General features: G+C 40.5%; 1 protein-coding gene across 4 annotated transcripts in view; it reads left to right on the plus strand.

Moving 5' to 3' along the window:
* The first annotated feature begins 3,729 nt into the window (after nucleotides 1–3,729).
* The window catches only part of PDE5A (phosphodiesterase 5A), a 139,891-nt gene continuing 124,804 nt past the window's right edge, over nucleotides 3,730–18,816 (plus strand). The window contains exons 1-2 of one of the 4 annotated variants that reach the window (XM_032633208.1): nucleotides 5,112–5,648; nucleotides 6,008–6,074. Coding sequence is in view for 2 of the 4 variants with exons in the window: in XM_032633204.1 (XP_032489095.1) it covers nucleotides 4,024–4,145 (122 nt within the window). In the remaining 2 variants the exon portion in view is untranslated. Of the gene's footprint in view, nucleotides 4,146–4,650; nucleotides 4,745–5,111; nucleotides 5,649–6,007; nucleotides 6,075–18,816 lie in introns of those variants that run through there. The other 3 variants (XM_032633204.1, XM_032633207.1, XM_032633205.1) reach the window with 3 other exon arrangements.

Consider the following 18,816-nt stretch of genomic DNA (forward strand, 5'->3'; position numbering starts at 1 on the left):
CTTTTTGAAGTGACTGTCTTTTCTCCATTATATATTCTTGCCTCCTTTGTCATAGATTAGGTGACCATGGGTGTGTGGGCTTATTGCTGGACTTTCTATCCTGTTCCACTGATCTATATTTCTGTTTTTGTGCCAGTACCATACTATTTTGATTACTGTAGCTTTGTAGTATAGTCTAAAGTCAGGGAGTATGATTCCTCCAGCTCCATTTTTTCTTTCTCAAGATTGCTTTGGCTGTTTGGGGTTTTTTGTGTTTCCATACAAATTGTAAAAATTTTTGTTCTAATTCTGTGAAAAATGCTATTGGTAATTTGATAGGGATTGCATTGAATCTGTAGATTGCTCTGGGTAGTATAGTCATTTTGACAATATTGATTCTTATGTGAGGAGATACTTTAAGCTATGTAGATATCCCACCCATCATCACAGTCTCATTAATTAGTTTTAGCAACTATTAATAATTTTCTAATTACTTGATTCCTTTTATATTTATTAGTTGGCATTCTACTGTAAGGAACATTCCTTTCTCTTCTATTTATTTGCTTATCTAGTTATTTATTTATATCAGTATGGAATCACAGTTTCTTGTTTTAGTCAATGGTTTAAAATTTGCTGCTATCAGTATATATTTTGATATTCCAATTGCTTCAGACTTGTACATTTGAAGCCCCTTTCATATATGTCCTCTGTTCTGATATGTTGGTATCATATTTAAGTCTTTCTTATTTTCTGTCAAAACAAGATTTTCCAGGCATATTTTGTACTTTCCCTGTCACAAACCTGGAATCTTTTCTCCAAAGACTCCTGGTTTCTTTTAAAGTGAAGAGTGGTATTTAGAAACCAAAATCTGGGACTAAGTGTACTCATTGTTACATGAATGTCATTGCTTCTAGTATCTCTCAGTGACAGTGGAATATATACTGAGATAAGTTTATTAAAATATGTGCAAGACATGTACACTAAAAACTGTAAGACATTGCTGGGAGAAATTTAAAAGATCAGAATAAATGGATAAATATACTATGTTAACAGATTCTAGGACTCAGTGTTATTAAGATGTCAGTTATGAAGATGTCTTCTGCTTAGCATCTCACAAGGCTGCAATCAGTTTATTGGCTGGGATCATGGTCTCATCTGAAGCTTGACTGGGGAAATATCTGCTGCTGCGCTCACTCCAGTTGTTGGTGGCATTCAGTTCCTTGCCGTTATAAGAGTGAGGAATTCATTTTTCTTTCTGGATAGAGCTCCTTGTAGGCAGTCAGCTGGAGGCTGCCAACAGCTCTTAAAAGCTGCCTGCATTTCCTTGTCATGTGGGATTTCCCCACATGACACACACACACCGACACACATTTAATTTTTAACCTCCAATTCCATTTCAACACCACAATGTACCTTCTAGGCTTCCTGTTCAACAATGGGAAACCTAGATCCCATTATATGTGCAAATGTATTTACTCAATTTTTTCAAGCCTGGAACATATAGGTTTGCTGCAAGGAAACAGAAGATATTATGTGGTATTTGAAAAAAAAAAGGCAGGAAAGATGTCATGATTTTTATAATTCTTGTTCTCTTTTTTGGAAAAGGAATTTGATCATCTGTGGTTTTGTTTGTTTTTTCTAGTTGTTTGAATAAAACCTTTAGCAGTAGAGGTCAGTAAAAATCATGCAGAAGCTTGTAAGCCATGTTAGAGAGTTTGGATTTTATTCAATGGGAATACATTGGAGGGCTTTCTGTTAAGTCATTGCATGTTTGTTTGTTGTAAGTAGCATTCACATCATTTTCCAAGTTATTTCCTGATAATGTTTATTATTTACTCATTCTTCAACTTATTCTAAAACAAGATTTGAGATGGTTAGAGCAATCCATACCAAAAAGTTAGAACATACATAAAATAATGGGGCAAATCGGAATAAAGAATAAATGGAGCTGGAGAACAAAAGGCCAGGGTGAGCCGGTTCAAAATATGCTTAACTTAAAGTACTTTAAAGTCACAAGAGGTATTGTTTTGTCTGAGTTTTCTAGAGACTAGAACATTTTGAAATGCCTCATCCCCCATCCCTTGAGATATACTCACTCAGGTTAACAGGCCTTCACAGTAACCCTCAACCCAACATCTACACCACACAGAAATGAGACTCATGATGGGATAGTCCACAGATTGTTTCTCTTGCACAAACTTTTCGGAAGCCTTCCTGATTTCTGATAATTTAACCCTTTGAAGTTAGGAGAGAAAATGGACATTTGGATAATGCCTGTTTATTTAATCATGGTAGCCAGCCAAGGCAAGCAATTCAAGCCAAAAATCCACTCCATCTTTAGTAGGACGTAGAGTTTTAAATTATAATTGACCTCTTGAGAGGAGAAACGCATGGCTTTCCACAAGGAAAAACTGAGCACTTTTGTTCATGAGCACTGCAATCACTATCATAGTAACAAATTAGAAGAGAACTCTCATTTTAAAATCTGATATAATTTATTATACATTACTTCATTCTCTACTCCCTTGCTTGGTTTTTAATGGTTTGTGGCTACTTGCATACAACAATGAAGTTTCAAAGAAACTGAAGTTACAAAAGGACAATTATTTAATGCAGGAAGTATAAACCATTGCATTGGGGGATTGGAAGACATTTTTTAAAGTTCTCATATTATCTGTTTAATGATGTGTTTCTATGTGGTGAGTAATGTCTTACATTCTTGCCAAGAATATTTTGAAAGGAGTTTGTAAAAAGTATGTCGGCTAGATCACTTTTGGTATATCACTGCTAATGGTGTCATTCGCACGTTGTGAAACACAGCTCCAGTTTAATTTTGCCAAAAAAATTAGGTCATGGCAAAATACCATACTAAAACTGCATGGAGATGGGGATGAGGATAAAGCAAAGGAAGACACCAATTCTTTTTTGTAAAGCATGATAGGGATTGGACAAAACAGGGTAGTAAGGCTGAGCCCTTTTAAACAGATACTTTTTTCGTGGTGTGTGTGTATTAATTCCAGTTCAGTATAAATGATGAATTAACTTAAAATTGGGCTAACTGGCTGCTCTGGTACCTGGGTAGTGCCCGTACTCTCAAGTTAACCTAATTGTACGGAGACGCCCTTGTTTTCTGACTTCATACACAAACCATCGTGATTATTGTATTTCAATCTACCTTTTTCTTTTTCCAGTCAGGAAAAGGGGCTTAATGCAAATTAAGCCTTTGATGAGAAGGCACTCAATTTATAATTATTATTGTTGTTATTATTAACATTAAATCACGGGAATGGTATTGTTGGAAGTTACCCACCAGGACCTGCAAATCTATTGAGGTGACACACACCCCAACTCTCCTTACCCAGGAGTGGTCCTTGGCTGGGGCGCTTTGAGCCACTGCGCTGGCAGAGCTCCGAGGAAGGTGCGTCCCCGCTCCTCCCAGACCCATGCGCTGGGCTGATGGAAAGCGAGGCGGGACAGTCATTGTTCTCCCAGGCCTGAGGAAAAGTGCCCGGGCTACCACCACCTCTCATTTTCGGGCGAAAATAACCCCAGCTACCGCTCTCTGGGCTTGGGATGGTTCTCCACAGCGCGACCTTCCCTTTCCTAGAGTGGGACGCCCAGCGAACACACCCAGAGTCACCTTTGCGCGCTCCTCTGGAGCCGGCTCGGCACACAGCGCACCCCAGCGGCCGCCTTGGCTTCCTTCTAGTCCTGGCCATTAGGCTTCCGGAGAGCTCGCCAGTCGCCGCCGCGGCCGCCTCGTAATCTTGGGACTGGAGAGACTGCGAGAGCTAGTCTCAGCCAGAACCCAGGGAAAGCGCGGGGCTGCTGCACCCCGCCACACCTGGGAGCGGTGAGGACCGGGAGAGGCAGGGCACGGCAGGAGGGTGGCCCGGTGCCTGAGCAGCTTCGCCGAAAGCCGGCCGGACTGGAGCAGGGCGAACGGGGAGGGTCTCGAGGCAGAGTCCAGCTCCTCCAAGGGAGGGACCCCAGCTGGGGTGGAAAACCAGCACCAGCAAGCCGCAGAGACGCGCCGCGCCGATCATGGAGCGGAGCGGCCCCGGCTCCGCGCGGCCGCAGCAGCAGTGGGACCAGGACTCGGTCGAAGCGTGGCTGGACGATCACTGGGACTTTACCTTCTCTTACTTTGTTAGGAAAGGCACCAGGTAAGAAGAGGACCCACGGAAGACCCTGCCGGGGCCTGGAGCGTGACCTGGGGCTGATCTCTCTCCCCTATTGAATTTTCCCCTTCGTTGACCATTAAACCGTCTCCACTCTCAGGCCCTTTGCTTTTGAAGTAGGGCCATGATCCTGTTATGGTGTAGAGACCTCGACTTTAAGGCCAGTACAGTCGAAAAACCGTCGGATTCGATCCAACTTGCTCACAAAGTTCAAATACAAAAATGAACGTGCCGACTTCCCCCCCCCCCGCCATACACACACACACACACACACACACACACACACACACACGCTGGCAGCCCTGGTATTCCCTGGGAGCAAGATTATTTTCATATATCTGCGCTCACAGGCCTTCCTCTAGCCCTTCTCTAGACTCCTGGTTCCCCCAAATCTCCTTAGCGAAACCAAAACAGTTTTTAAGCCCCTTCCCTGCAGCTCCGGAAGCACCGTTTCCAACGCGTTCCCTGTGGCTCCGCTCCTCCCCCGTCTCTCTTCGCCCCTGCCCTGGCGGGGCGGGGAAGCCAGGGTAGGGGCGAGACCACGCAGAAGCCCAAAGGCAGCAACATGCCGGAACCTTCCCAAAGTGAGTGCTGTCGCCTTTTGCCCCCTTCCAGTCCCCTGGTTGTTCCGCGCTCTCCTTTTCCTTCGCTTTTGCGCGCAAGGCGGCGCCGCCGAACGGGCTCCGCGGAGGGGTTCGTGGCGTGCACACAAAGGGCGGTGGGGAGGCGCGGCGGTGAGCGGACCTCGGCGGGTGACAGGTCCCGCGGCCCGAGGCGACCCCAGAGGCCAGCTCTTCCTGGTCCGGAGCCAACCGCTGGGGCGCCTGCTGCGGAGGGCGGGGAGGAGGGAGCCTGTCCTTTGGGAGGCGGGGTCCTGTCCTTTGGGAGGCGGCTGCTTAGCGAGCAGTCGGGGCGCGCGTGGGAAACGCTCGCGGGAGACTTAGAGAGGAATTGAGGCTGAAGCCGAGGGGCTAGGAGGGTGGAACGGATAGTACGTGGCGGGCTGGTGCCCCGAAGCCGGAGGAGTTGGTGCGAAGCCGGGGCGCGGGCAAGGTTGCTGCGCTCGGACTCGGGCTGACTCCCAGACGCACCCCTTTGGAGAAGGGGCCCGAACCTCGCCGTCGCCGGCTCCCGGCAGCGGCCTTCGGGCAGCTGACGCTGGCCGCCTTGCCGGGAGGGAGACGCACGCGGGGCGGTGATGGTGAAAGGGCCGGCCGGGGCTGGGCGCTGGGCTCCCACTCGCCGGCGCACCGCTGCGACTCGGCCGGGCGCTCCCAGCCAGGGGGCGGCGCAGCGCTGGGCGAACGGGCGGCCGCGGGCGGTGGCGCGACCGCGGAGGCGGTAGGGGAGCCGGCTTCGCGTTACCGGCCTCACCTGGGCACGTCGTCGCCCCCCGGCGCCTCCTGGAGTCCAGGGTCCGTCGAGGCCGCCTGATCTGCACCTCCAACTCACCACGTTTGCTATGTTGCCTTTTGGGGACAAAACAAGGTACTTCCTTCAGCATCTCCCCGTCTTTCCCACTTTCCCCGGGGGCGCGGTGGGGGCCGGGTGCTGGGGGGGTGGCCCCCGGGTCACACCGGCGGGCGACGCTTCACTGAAAATGGACTCTATGAGATTTTTGTCTTCCTTTACTTTCCCGTGGATGTAATACTTTTAGATGGGGCTCTTTTTAACTCTACGTCTTATAACGAACGTTCAGAGTTGGTGTCGATTTGATCACTTTCGGAGGTTTTTAGTAAGAGGCGGTGGCTTCGGCGCAAATCTTATCTCTTCTGTTTAATTACTCCGCTCTCCTTTTAAAATCCTGTTCGCCGCTTTCGCCTTCTATCAAAATCCTAAATCTGGAGCGACCAGAGGATAAACCCTGAATGGAAAGTGGTTTCTTTTCGAAGAGGACTTTTCTGCGAGTTTGGGGTGAGGCACTAAGACCATCTAGGTCTGGAATTATCGATTTCTGGGAGCCAACAGTTTTTAGAGGTCACCTTCTCGTAGGCCATCTGTCCCCGGTTTGCTTTCACCCTTGCACACTTCCACTCTTCCGCCCTTAATGAACTAGCGCATAGAATGGGGAATGGGCAGGAGAACTGGGCTGATATTTTAAATGTGTAGGGGGATGTTCTTTAGAGATGTTCTTCAGGCAGATTATTAAGAAAGAACAAAATTACTTATTTTAAAATCAGCGTAAATGTCCTTTGTCTCCCCCCCCCCTTTTAAAGACATAAACTTGGGGTTGTTTGGCGGTAGGTTTTAACTCATACGTAAAAACACTTCACTTTGAGAGCCTGCCAGAACTTTGAGTTACTTTTTTTTGGAAAATAAATTGAATGAGTTAAGTTACATTTCTTTTCACATTACTTTTTTTCCCAAGTAGCATAGGATTAAAATCCCAGTTCTCAAAAGTACACTGCTTAGTGTAAAATTTAGACCTTCAGTTACGGTTTTTATATTACAGTTGATGTTGACAAGAGGCTGAACCCTTTCTGTGATATATATGTGTGTGTATACAATCTTGAGAGAAGAGTTTATGTTGAGTGTAAGCCGGAAAATGAAAGTGTAAGACATTCAAGAGTAGGGCAGGCCCTCAGTTTTAGGAGTTGCAAGGCGCTGAAAGTTGTCAGTGTGAAGAATATAATCTAAGTCTTATGCGTAGCCAGAGGTTTTTCAAGAAACAGTATTCCAGTTTGGGCTTATATTTGATGGCATTAACTGGAAACTTAAAATAAGAATCAGAGATTGGGCACTAGTTGATTATAAAAAGGCCAACCTGCTGAACACGGTGTGATTCACATGGTTGTGGTCAAATCTTATTACAGACACCTTAACTTTACAGCTAAGTCGTTTGTTTGTTTGTTTGCTTTAACAAGAAGATCACATTACTTTGCTTTTTTCCCTTTTGTTACACAATGTAAAAAATGAATACTGTATGTGATTCAGGAAACCCATGCAACAGAATAGCTCTGTAGAGGCATTTGGCGAGTTTTAAGATTTTAAATAAATTTGAATTCACTGAGATTGGCCATCTGTGCCTGTGAACAGTCTCATTGATAGAACTGTTTCTACCTTATTTGATTTAATTGTTGTTTGACATTCATGCATGCTTCTCTATTCTCTCCCCAGACTGAATGGTCTGCACTCAATAGTAGTCACTGAATAGAAGGAAGGTTCTGGCACTAACTTCTCATTTAAACACCTGTGAATTTTGGTTGACCTTGAAAGCAATTATTGCTGCTGTATTACATTGTTTCCTATAATTATCTTCAAATACAGAGCTAAGCACCTCCTTAAAAGCTATAGCTTAAAAAAAAAAAAAAAAAAAAGCTATAGCTTGCAGCACACAAATAGATGCTTTTCAGCAATCAAAACCTGTTTAAGTGAATTTTGAGAGTGTCAGTTGAACGATTCGTAACATAATCTATAGGCATAAAAATTACTTGGAGACTAGTAACTAAAACCTATGGAAAACCTCCACCCTCACTATCATAGAAAACTTTGCAGTCCTACGAGTTTGAGATGCTGCGTTCATTAAGGGCTTTAATGCTTGTGCATTCACAGATGAAGCCTTTCTGGTGCTAATGCCACTTTAACAGCTGTTGTTATTCTTGACAGCTTATTAGAATAACTTACCTTTCATTAGTTACTAATCAGCTCTGTGACTGTGCACGATGTTTTAGATCATTTAGAATTATAGGGGTAATATGATTGACTTTTTATTGCTTTGTTTTGTACTAGACAAAAGCTTGAGAATATTTGGCATATACTGGAAATAGGAGATACTAATAAGTGAGGACACCTTTTTATGACCACTTGGATCAAAGTCCAGAAACAGAAGTTTTACACTCGCATGTAGTTTTCTATGATAGACCTTTTATTTGAGACTGCAAAGCTGTGGTGAATTAGTTGATGTTCCAGGTCCTGAGTTTGGGATTCTTTCTTTCTCTCTCTTTTCTTTCTTTTCTTTCTTTCTTTCTTTCTTTCTTTCTTTGGGATTCTTTCCTTCTCTCTCTTTTCTTTCTTTCTTTTCTTTCTTTCTTTCTTTCTTTCTTTCTGTCTGTCTTTTATTTTTTCTCATCTCTAAAAGCTGTAACTTTTTTTTGCAAGATATTATCTTAAAGTCAGATAATAGGTGTAAAATAAATATTGCTATTCAATCTTAAAAATGATTGTTTCTGTGATCATATAGGAATATAAACTCACAATTTTCAGACACGTTTTGTTAAGCATATTTTGTTAAACATTCACTAGTGTTGAAGATAATAAAATCCTGTGGGTATTGACTCAGTCTGGCTTTGATATTATTTCTAATATTTTCATTATGGTAATTCTAGTGTAATAATGTCCTTTTATCCTTGTATTGCTTGTAACCAGGGTCCTTATAGCCAGCTCGAAGGTACCTTTTAGTGGCCTAAAAGTACTCATGTGGATTGAATTTGGATAGGATTGAATCTGGAAGAATCTGTAGGAGCCCCTGAAATAATGTTTCTCATTGCTCTTCTATGAGTGTTCTCAAGGTTTCATATTCAGTTCCATTTTTAAAGCCCCCAATACAAGATCATGATTCCTAAAACTGTGGTACAACTAATGCATTGCAATTAGTCATTCAAAATAAATCTATTTGCTTAGTATAACACTTAAATAGGCTTGTGGTACAATTCAGTAGCTTTTTTTTTCAGTTTGTGATCTGAAGATCTATTGGAATTGCCAATATTTTCTTAATATCATCTTCAGTACCTAAAGATGAGCAGTTTTTGGCATTTTGATTATGTTGTGCAACAAAATTTCCTTTTTAAATAGTTCCACCTAAAGAAATGACTTGAGTCTGGTCTCTGATATCATTTCTTTTAAAATATTTGAAAGTGCTTCCAAATTGTATGGGTAAAGTTTGTACCTTCACGCTCATCTGATTACAGAGAGTATGTCTTACTAAGTTGCTTCCCTTCCTCTATATTTGAAAATATGAATTAACTTAAAACTGATTGAACTTCCTGCTACATTTTAATAATGCTTGGAAAAGAGTTCTTTCATACTTGAAAAGGCTTAAAAAAAAAGTGCTTGGTATTTATTAGTTTGTCCCCCAAATATTTTTCAAACTAACAGTTTATTAAACCTGTAACTGTTGTGTTGAGTTAGATTTTTTTCTTTGTTCTCAGGGCTAATTGTAGGATAAAAACTCATCTTAGGATAAAAGCCTGTGGTAAGGACTGCAGGGCAATTAAATAAATCACCGAGTTGATTGATATTGGAGGGTTGAAAAATGACTAAGTTTTGAGTTTAGAATGCAGACTAGCTACTGACTTTGCAGGACTTCCTGTGAGATTACTTTAGCTGGACAGATGTAGATTCAGTTGACCAATGTTATAACTGATTGATGTGGCCTTGGAAATATCTGTTAAATCAGGTTCTCAGTAAAAAAAAAAAAAGTGCCTGTGAATTACAACATAAGAATAAAAATTGAAGAAAGTCTTTCCACTTGAGTCATTCATTTGATATTTAGTTCTGTAATCTTATTTACCGACTTGGTATTCTCATTTTATTTTGAATCATATTTTTTTTCATGGTGTGAGTGCTTTATTCATTTTCTCTAACTGGTAGGAATTTATACTTATTGCCAGCTAAATATTTAAGGCAGGTAAAGAAAACTGAGTGTTAAGTTCATAAGAGTCATTCCGATGAATATTCTAAAAAGCTTTAAAAAAGCCATATATATGGAGATATAGATATCCATGTGCCCCATTTGTAGTTTGTAGTGAACATGCTTTATGAAGTCTTAGGTGCCATTGTTAGCTTCTGTGTTCTTTGAGACCTTTCTCTTGATTCTGAATTGTAAAGTAAGATTAACATTTTGCAAATTGTCTTCTCTGAATAATTTTGTTATTATATTTTGTAATAATAAGTATACTGAGGTCATAAGAAGAGAAAAGCTCCTGATTTTTTTTTCTTTTTAACGTCTTTATTGGAGTATAATTGCTTTACAGTGGTGTGTTAGTTTCTGCTTTATAACAAAGTGAATCAGCCATACATATACAGATCCTGATTTTTTAAGCTGATGAAATAATTAAAACACATACAAGGATCTTTGAACTTAGAGTTGGAGGAGATCATGTAGTTCAGTGTCTTTCAAATTTTTTTTTTTTTTTTGCTCGGGCCTCTCACTGTTGTGACCTCTCCCGTTGCGGAGCGCAGGCTCAGCGGCCATGGCTCACAGGCCCAGCCGCTGCGCGGCATGTGGGATCCTCCTGGACCGGGGCACGAACCCGTGTCCCCTGCATCGGCAGGCGGACTCTCAACCACTGCGTCACCAGGGAAGCCCAAGAACATTCTTATTGATCCCCAGTATCTTAGTTAAAAAGCTTTTGGTCACAAGTGACAAAAACTCAACTTGAACTCGTACATAATTAACTCACATGATTGACGTTCCTGGAGATTGGTTTGGGTGTGAAATAATCTTGTCAACATTCTTTTTGTCTGTATGTCTATCTAGTCAATCTGTCTTCTTTCCTTCCTTTCTCCCTTCCTTTCTCCCTTCCTTCCTTCCTTCCTTCCTTCCTTCCTTCCTTCCTTCCTTCCTTCCTTCCTCCCTCCCTCCCTCCCACCCTCCCACCCTCCCTCCCACCCTCCCACCCTCCCTTCCTCCCTCCATCTGTCCTTTTGGCCCTATGCTGCATTGGCTTTATTCTCCGGTAGACTTTCTTCGTGAGCTGGAAAAGTTTCTTCTTGGCAAGTTTATGTGGGTCTTAAATTTCTCATGTGTGAAAAGTACCTTCTTACCCATATCAGCCCTCTCAAAATTATTTGGCCTTGCTTGCATCACTTGCCTGCTCTGGGCCAGTCATTGTGTTGGGAAGAATAGGGTTGTCTCACTGTTGGGGCAGGTAACGCATAGTGTGATATGTCAGTGGGGGGCGGGGGAGGGGAACTCCCCAAAGAAAGTGATGTGAGTGCATCCAGAAGTTCCAGATATCTGCCATACCTAGTATTGACTTTCTCTCATTTTAATGTGAGTTAAATGAGGAATTCTTAAGAGTAGGTATAATTTAATCATAGCATTTATGCAACTGTAATACCAAAATAAATGTATAAGTTAATTATGAATAAAATGATAAAACTCTAGCCAAATGCAAATTGACAACATTCATACTTGTAGAGTGAATGTGGCCCTGATTGGGATGCAGGGGGGTCTGGTAAGGTCAGCTTGCCTTTGCTACAGTTGCCTTGTGATGATTCATTTCTCCCACTGGGTCTCTCATAACAATCATGCAACTTTTAGTCCTATAGCACAATACACCAGCTTTTGGTTTTTATTTGGCTTGAAAGTACATTTACATATTAAATCTACCTCTTTTCTTTTCTCTTTATCCCAGAACCATTGGGCGGCAGTGTGATTGTAAATACAAATATAAACTTGACTGCTAAAATTGCAGGATAGTATTTGATTATAAGGTGGTCATCCCAGTAATTTAAAGTATACATCTTTTACTCTTTTTCTTTGGTTTTAATTGTCATTAGTGTGAAAACGCAAAATTGAAGCATTTCCATAGACAAACTACAGATCTTCAAAACATAATTGCTCTGGACTCTCAGGGCTTCTCATACCGCATATTGGGCCATGCCAATCTAGTCCAATCTTTCCCGTCTCTAAGCTGCTAAACAAATCGGTTTACATATTTACGGCATAGATTTCGGTTATTAGGTTTTCTTTCAGATGCAAGGAAGTTTTCCTTTAAGGAACATTTTCCATACATGTGATTGTGAATGCATGGAAAATTACAAAACATTTCTCTTCCAACTCTTGGTCAAATTTGAATGTAAAACCATGTGAAGCAGTTCTGCATTTTATTTATATTTGGTCCCAGTAAGCTTCTCAGATGTTTTCATAGCTGGAGAAAACTTGGGAACATTAAATAACTTTAGACAGCATTTGTTTCTAATCCATGCCAGAAGCAAGGGAACTACTCACTGTAACATCAGAGTAGAGATTATTGGAGGAATCACTTGGAGGTGTCCCAGATAGCCCCTGTTTCATTTGATACACTGTTATAGTAGGTTAATCTTTTATTCTCCTAAACTGTTGCTTTCTTTCTTTTTTTTTTAAATTGAAGTATAGTTGATTTACAGTGTTGTGTTAGTTTCAGGTTTACAGCAAAGTGATTAATCTTTTTCATATTCTTTTCCATTATAGTAAACCATTGCTTCTTAAAGGGGATGCTGTTTGGCTTTGGTAGTGATACTTTTTGTTGTTGTGAGAAACTGTTCAGCGTATTGCAGGATGTTTAACATCCCTGGGCCCCAGACACTACATTTCAGGAGCACCTGATTATTGTGACACACACTTCCAAAAGCCCCCAAAAGCTGGCACCACAACTTGGTTGGGAGCCACTGTTCTGAACTCTTTAAAATTTACTTCAATTTATGGTGGTTAAGGGCCCCAGATAGGACAGATTTAAGCTTCAACCCCAGAACTACCTCTTTCTTAAAAGTATGACCTTTAGGTACTTTATTTGCTTTCTCTGTGAAATGGGAATAATAGCATTTACTTCTAGGGTTCTTAAGAAATTTAAAGGAATTAATACATATTTCCTTATCTTTTTTAGAGTGATTTTCAGTAGTTTACTATTTATTTTACCTTGAGAATCATCAGTACCTTAATTATAATTGCAAACTTTGAGAGTCATCCCCTTATTCTGATAAGTGGGGATTAGAACAACAGAAAAGGGATTTAATAGACTTTGTGTCCTTCTCATTTTTTAGAAGAATTTTTGTTAATGGTTTAAACAGAACCTTTTGTGGATTGTGTAAGGTACTGGAAAGGGAATTGGAATGGGAGTCCAGACCTCCCGACTGTGTCCCAAGCTTTGTGACTGGCCCAGGTTAATAAATCTTGGCTTTAAAATGGGAGGTAGGAGGGGATGAGAAATCAAGGCAGAGAAATTCATAAATGAGTTTAAAAATCTCTTTCAGCTCTAAGCATTCTTGAGTCTCACCAGAGGAGCAGAGTATCAACTTCTTAGATTGAATAGTTTCCTTTAAGTATTTTCCAAGTATGAGTGGTGGATCTAGGTCAAATTTTACAAACAACGCAGCTAGAACTGTGTAAAATAAGGATCCAAGAGCAGGCGAAATATCTAACATTATATTTTATGTGAGTTATTTTTATGTTTTTCCTACAGATAAAGCACATTTCCATATAATTATCAACCATCCCCTTTTTAGACAGGAAACTAACACATTCTTTGTAATTCTGGATTTTTAGTGGTTAATTCATATGAATGATGAAAAAAGCACTGGAGATAAAGAGAAAGGGGTGAAGTTTAATAGGAGACTTAAAAAAAACACGACCATGCATTGTGTTTTGTGGGTCATTCATGGCTTGCAACTTTTTCCTCTGTTTTGTTTGAGGCACTCTGTAAATCTCCCCAAATGTTACTGTTCCTGGGTAACCTCCTTGAGACCCAGGCATCAACCTACTTACAGAATTCCCCCAAGTAAGCCCCCTTGAGTAGGAACTAAAAATGGATCGGCTTTAATCCCCAGATCTCTTGTAGCAGAGTGTTGAAGCATTGTTTTATCAAGTATTAAATCATTCTCCAGTTTAGAATTATGGTTATTATGAAATATTGCTATGGTTTTTATTATAGATAATTAGTTGTATATCACATTTGTTGTCAAACAGTTTTATTATATCTGTGATATTTTGAAAAAATTGTCCCCCAAATTCTATAACTTATTTTTAAAAATTAAGTTCTGAGTAGTAATAGAAAGTGATTTTTCTCAACTACATGTTCAGCTCTTAATCTTTATGTGTTATTCAGAAAATTTGTTATATGTAAGTGTGGTTATTGGTCTAGGGAGTCTATGTTTTTTCAATTCTAATTTGAGAAAATACCAACATTAAAACAATTTTTTTTTGCACAAGTGTTTCTATAGAGAAATTAGTGCTTTTAAACTAGGAGCTTAAAAAGGAATAATGGCTAACATCATTATTCTGTAGAAACCCATGAATAAATTCTTTTTATTTTTACAAAAAAATTAATTGCTTTTGAAAATATATTCCAGTTAATATTCGATTAACTTGGGAATTCCCTGGTGGCCCAGTGTTTAGAACTCAGTGCTTTCACTGCCAAGGACCCAGGTTCAATCCCCAGTCTAGGAACTAAGATCTTGCAGTCCCTGTGGCACGGCCAAAAAAACAATGTTCAATTAACTTAAAAACAGTAACTATCACATATTAAACACTGTGTACCAGACTCTATGCTATCACTGTATAGGCATGATTTCCCTTAATTTTCTTAAGAAGCCTGTGAGGGTTAATGCCATTATCTCCATCTTATAGAGAGAGTAAATAATGCACCTGAGGTCTTATCTTAGAAGCAGCTCTGGAGTTGAAGCCTAAGTCTGTCCCACCTAGGGCCCTTACCCACCATTTTCTACTGAAGTTCAGTATCACTGTTAATGGAAGCAATGCAAAGACTCGTGGATTTAATGTCATGAGGAATTTAACTCAGGAAGAGGCTAAAGACCCTGGTCTAAAGACCCCAAATGTCTGACAATGGAAATGTCGAGCTCAGCCTTTTCCTGCAGCAGCTGCTAGGACCTGGCCGCCTGGCCTTTTGAGTGCATGCACTCATTTAGTTTCGTAGTGTGCTCTACCCACATTGAAGCACTGTCTTGGAGAATGCAGTGCTGTTAGTGCTATAAAGAAGCCTCATGAAATCAAAATGCGTTCAATGTTATTCCTCGTGACACTGACTTTTATATTAAATCATCATTGCATGGACAGTTTGAGCTGCAAGAGTCTTCAGTAAAGTAGAATATTAAGACAGTAAACTTCTGATTGGATTCATTGTTTTTAAAGAGTTGAGATTTAAAATCCAAATCACATTTATGGTAAACTCATGACAAGTTTTTATCTTGGCTTTATTTCCTGGTGTCTAATTAATATCAATCTTTTGGGTTTGTTACTTGCTCAGTATGGGAAAGGGTTCCTTAGTGAGCGCTGAGCAGCAGCTGTGATACCCACAAGTTTGAAACCACAGATGGTTTTCACGTGAGTGTTACCTGAGAGCAATAACTCCCAGCATTGATTCTGGTACCCTCCAGGGTTTCTCTAGTTATTTTAAGACATATTGTAAAAGTTCAAAAACAAAACTAAATAGAATTTACCCATTTTAAAAAGATATATAATACATCTCATTTTTGAGGTAAGCAATTTTTTGTGTAATAAAATATGGAAGGAAATAAATGACTGGAGGATAATAAACAGATTTTGGTGAGGAGAGAAGGAATGATTGGATGGGATGTTAAACATCAGGATCTTGTCATCGATTATAAATTCTCAGCATTAATTTTTATTGTATTTCCCTTGGCTGTGGCTTTATTTCAAGGGTCCAGGGCCTATTGTTTTTCATTAACAGCCTTGTAAAAGTTAAATCAACTCAAAAGACTTCAAGAGGGCCACTCTGCTTGTGATTGCAGGACAGTTAACAAGGACTTGCTTATACATGAAAGCAGAGTCTCTAAGTTATTAGCACTTGGAGCAGAGGGTAAAATACCTTTGTGGAACTTGCATGCATTTCATTCTTTCTGCTCACATAGCTAGGATGTAACTTATGGGGAGTTATGGTGTAACTCTTCTATTTAGGGGGAGAACTTAGTGGGATTCTATAATAAATGACAATCTGCAGTATCTGCTTTGGACAAGGACTTTGAATGCTCAGGATGCATGTAGCCAGCCGATTTCCAAATGCTATTAGACCCACTCGGCCTGTGGACCCATACCACCTGGAACACGACCTCTTTCCCCCTCACTTCCTCTGATTCTCTTGGCTGAACTTTATGAGGAAATGAACAGCCATTGCTCTTTACCCCAGCCCTACGTCTCCATTGGAATGAGTACTAAGGGTCTAGGAGATAGCAACATCTTAAAAATATGGAAGAGATTTTGAAATGCTTCCACATGCATTTTCTTTTCCTTTTTTAAAAATTTTATTTATCTATTTATTTTTGGCTGTGTTGGGTCTTCGTTGCTGCTCGTGGGCTTTTCTCTAGTTGCGTCGAGCAGGGGCTACTCTTCATTGCGGTGTGCGGGCTTCCCATTGCGGTGGCTTCTCTTGCGGAGCACAGGCTCTAGGCACGTGGGCTTTGGTAGTTGTGGCGCACAGGCTCAGTAGTTGTGGCTTGCAGGCTCTAGAGCACAGGCTCAGTAGTTGTGGCGCACGTGCTTAGTTGCTCCGTGGCATGTGGGATCTTCCTGGACCAGGGCTCAAATCCTTGTCCCCTGCATTGGCAGGTGGACTCTAACCACTGCACCACCAGGGAAGCCCCACATGCATTTTATAACTTGTCTCAGACATGTGAGTGAAGCAGTAAGAAGTCTTTCCCCTGTTTGAAAATGGGGAAGCTGAGGGGCAAAAGGAGATGACCGGAGTTGACCAAACTAATAATCATCACCTACTGGCCTATTGATAACATAAGAAGTTGTGGGAGTCTTCATGACCTGTTCATACAGCTGACCATTTTTATAATGAAGGACTTGTACTCTGGAGAAAACGGCCTCCAGCGAAGTTGTGGTTGGTTCAGCCTCACATCTGTGTATTCTTATAGTTGGAACTAGAGTTGTTTCCTGATGGCCAGTTTGGTATTCTTGACTTTATACTGTGCTGAAGACAGTCAGCACCTTGCACTTCATGAAGAAGGTAGAACAGGCAGTATTTCCCGTATTATGTAGAGGATGAAATTGAAACTCAGAAGAAGAAAATTGTTTGTCACTGGTCACAAATCCCATTGGCAGCAAATGCTAGAATAATGATTGGAATCTTGGATTTATGGCTGAAAAACACAACTTCTCGGGGTGCTTTGTAAGTCCCAAGAATTTTTAGCAATTAGTCAACCTCCGTTTTATAAGTAGATTGCAGTTTGTTTTTTTCTCTGTTAAATATATGGTATGGTTTGGACAGTAAAATGAAAAGGCTTGATTTAAGGAAGAACTTTATGCCACAAATTATTAATCCAAGAGCTTTCAAAAGGTTCCGTTATCAAGCACAGGATCACAATGTGGTGCACAGGATCCTTTGTGCTCTTTAAATGATAAAATTAGTATTAGTGGTTTAATAGCCTGGAGCTCATTAGTATGCTCCACAGAACCTACCTTTTCTTTGTTGTCTATCTGCCAATAATTTCAGTTGGGAAAAACAGAATATCGAACGACTAGTGTGGCCAGCTAAAATACAGGACACCCCGTACAATTTGAATTTTAGATTCTACTTATATTAAAAAATTATTCATTGTTTATCTGAAACTCAGTTTTAACTGGGTATCCAGTATTTTTATTTGCTAAATCTAGCAGCCCTGAGAATTACTCTTCTCTTGAACACATTTATTATACATTCTTTTCAGTGCATCATTTTAGGTTTATAAACCATGACCTGTTTTCAGAGAAACATAGGCATTGGATTCAGTTAGATTTTTTCAGGACACAATCCTTAAGAACATTTGTTCTCTGAGTCCCTTGGGGCAGTGTTTTTACCCCAGTGGTTTAGTGTGCCATCCTTTTACGATCTGGATGGAAAGAATTAAGTTAGAGAATGTGTATTATAAGTGATTTTATTCTCTCTATTCCTTGTGTGTTTAAATTTGATTTTTGATTCTTTCAGATGCAGCTAGACATTATGAAGTGTCTTCATGACAAACATTGGTGTTCTGGGAACTTCTATAGTCTTACAGGCTGTAAGACTGGGAATAGGAGACCTAGATTTGATTCCTGATTTTGCTGCCAGCTAGCAGAATGTGTGTGGTTCAGCCATTTAATTTAGCTGCATAATTGAGAAAGTAGGATTGTTAGTGCCTGCCTCACCAGGTTGAAATAAAATGGTGCTTTTTTTCCTTTCAGTATCACTAATGTAAATACTTTTCAAAATCTCATAGACTCAAGGAAGAGAAAGAAGGGAAAATAGAGATCCTGTCTCAGGCCATAGAGGTGATTTGCTCCAGTCAGAGCTACCAGCCAGGTTTCTTGAATCTCATCTGGTATATTTACCCTCGTATTTGACATGTTCATCTCTCCATCTTTCTTCATTCACATGCAGTTACGTATAACTTCATATGACAGCGAATACAGTACGTGTATAAATTAACTTCTGGACACAATATAAGCCTCAGTTTAGGGAGGAGAGGTCTGGGCTTGCTCACTCCTGTATCCCTGGTGCCCAGCCTAGTTAGTGCTAGTTAGTGACACTCTCAAGGACCTTCATGAGAATAATCCATTCTAGAGAAAAAAGACACTTAAAAGTGAATCCAGTTAAAAGCGAAAAATATCACTGAAAAGGTTTTGATTGGAACTTTATCTTGAAAAATGGAACCACAGGTAATGAAAGTAAATTTACCTTATTTTGGACTTAGTAAAATTTAGATTATAATGAAAACTCCAAGCTAATTTGTAAAATACACAATTTTCTGGCAAGACTATGCCATAAACCAATATCTTTACTTCTTATTTGACATTTGTAGCAGAATCATAGAGTCTTTTTCCCCAAATACAGGTTTTTAAAATTAATATTTGAAGATGTCATCAGTTCTTCCAGCAGCCCTTCTTAATCTAGAATGCAGTTATTTGAATAGAATTCTCTTTTCAGGTATTTGTTATGTCATGATCCTTGCTGTTTTT

The sequence above is a fragment of the Phocoena sinus genome, chromosome 5 (assembly GCF_008692025.1).
Source record: "Phocoena sinus isolate mPhoSin1 chromosome 5, mPhoSin1.pri, whole genome shotgun sequence".
In the NCBI taxonomy this organism is placed as follows: domain Eukaryota; kingdom Metazoa; phylum Chordata; class Mammalia; order Artiodactyla; family Phocoenidae; genus Phocoena; species Phocoena sinus.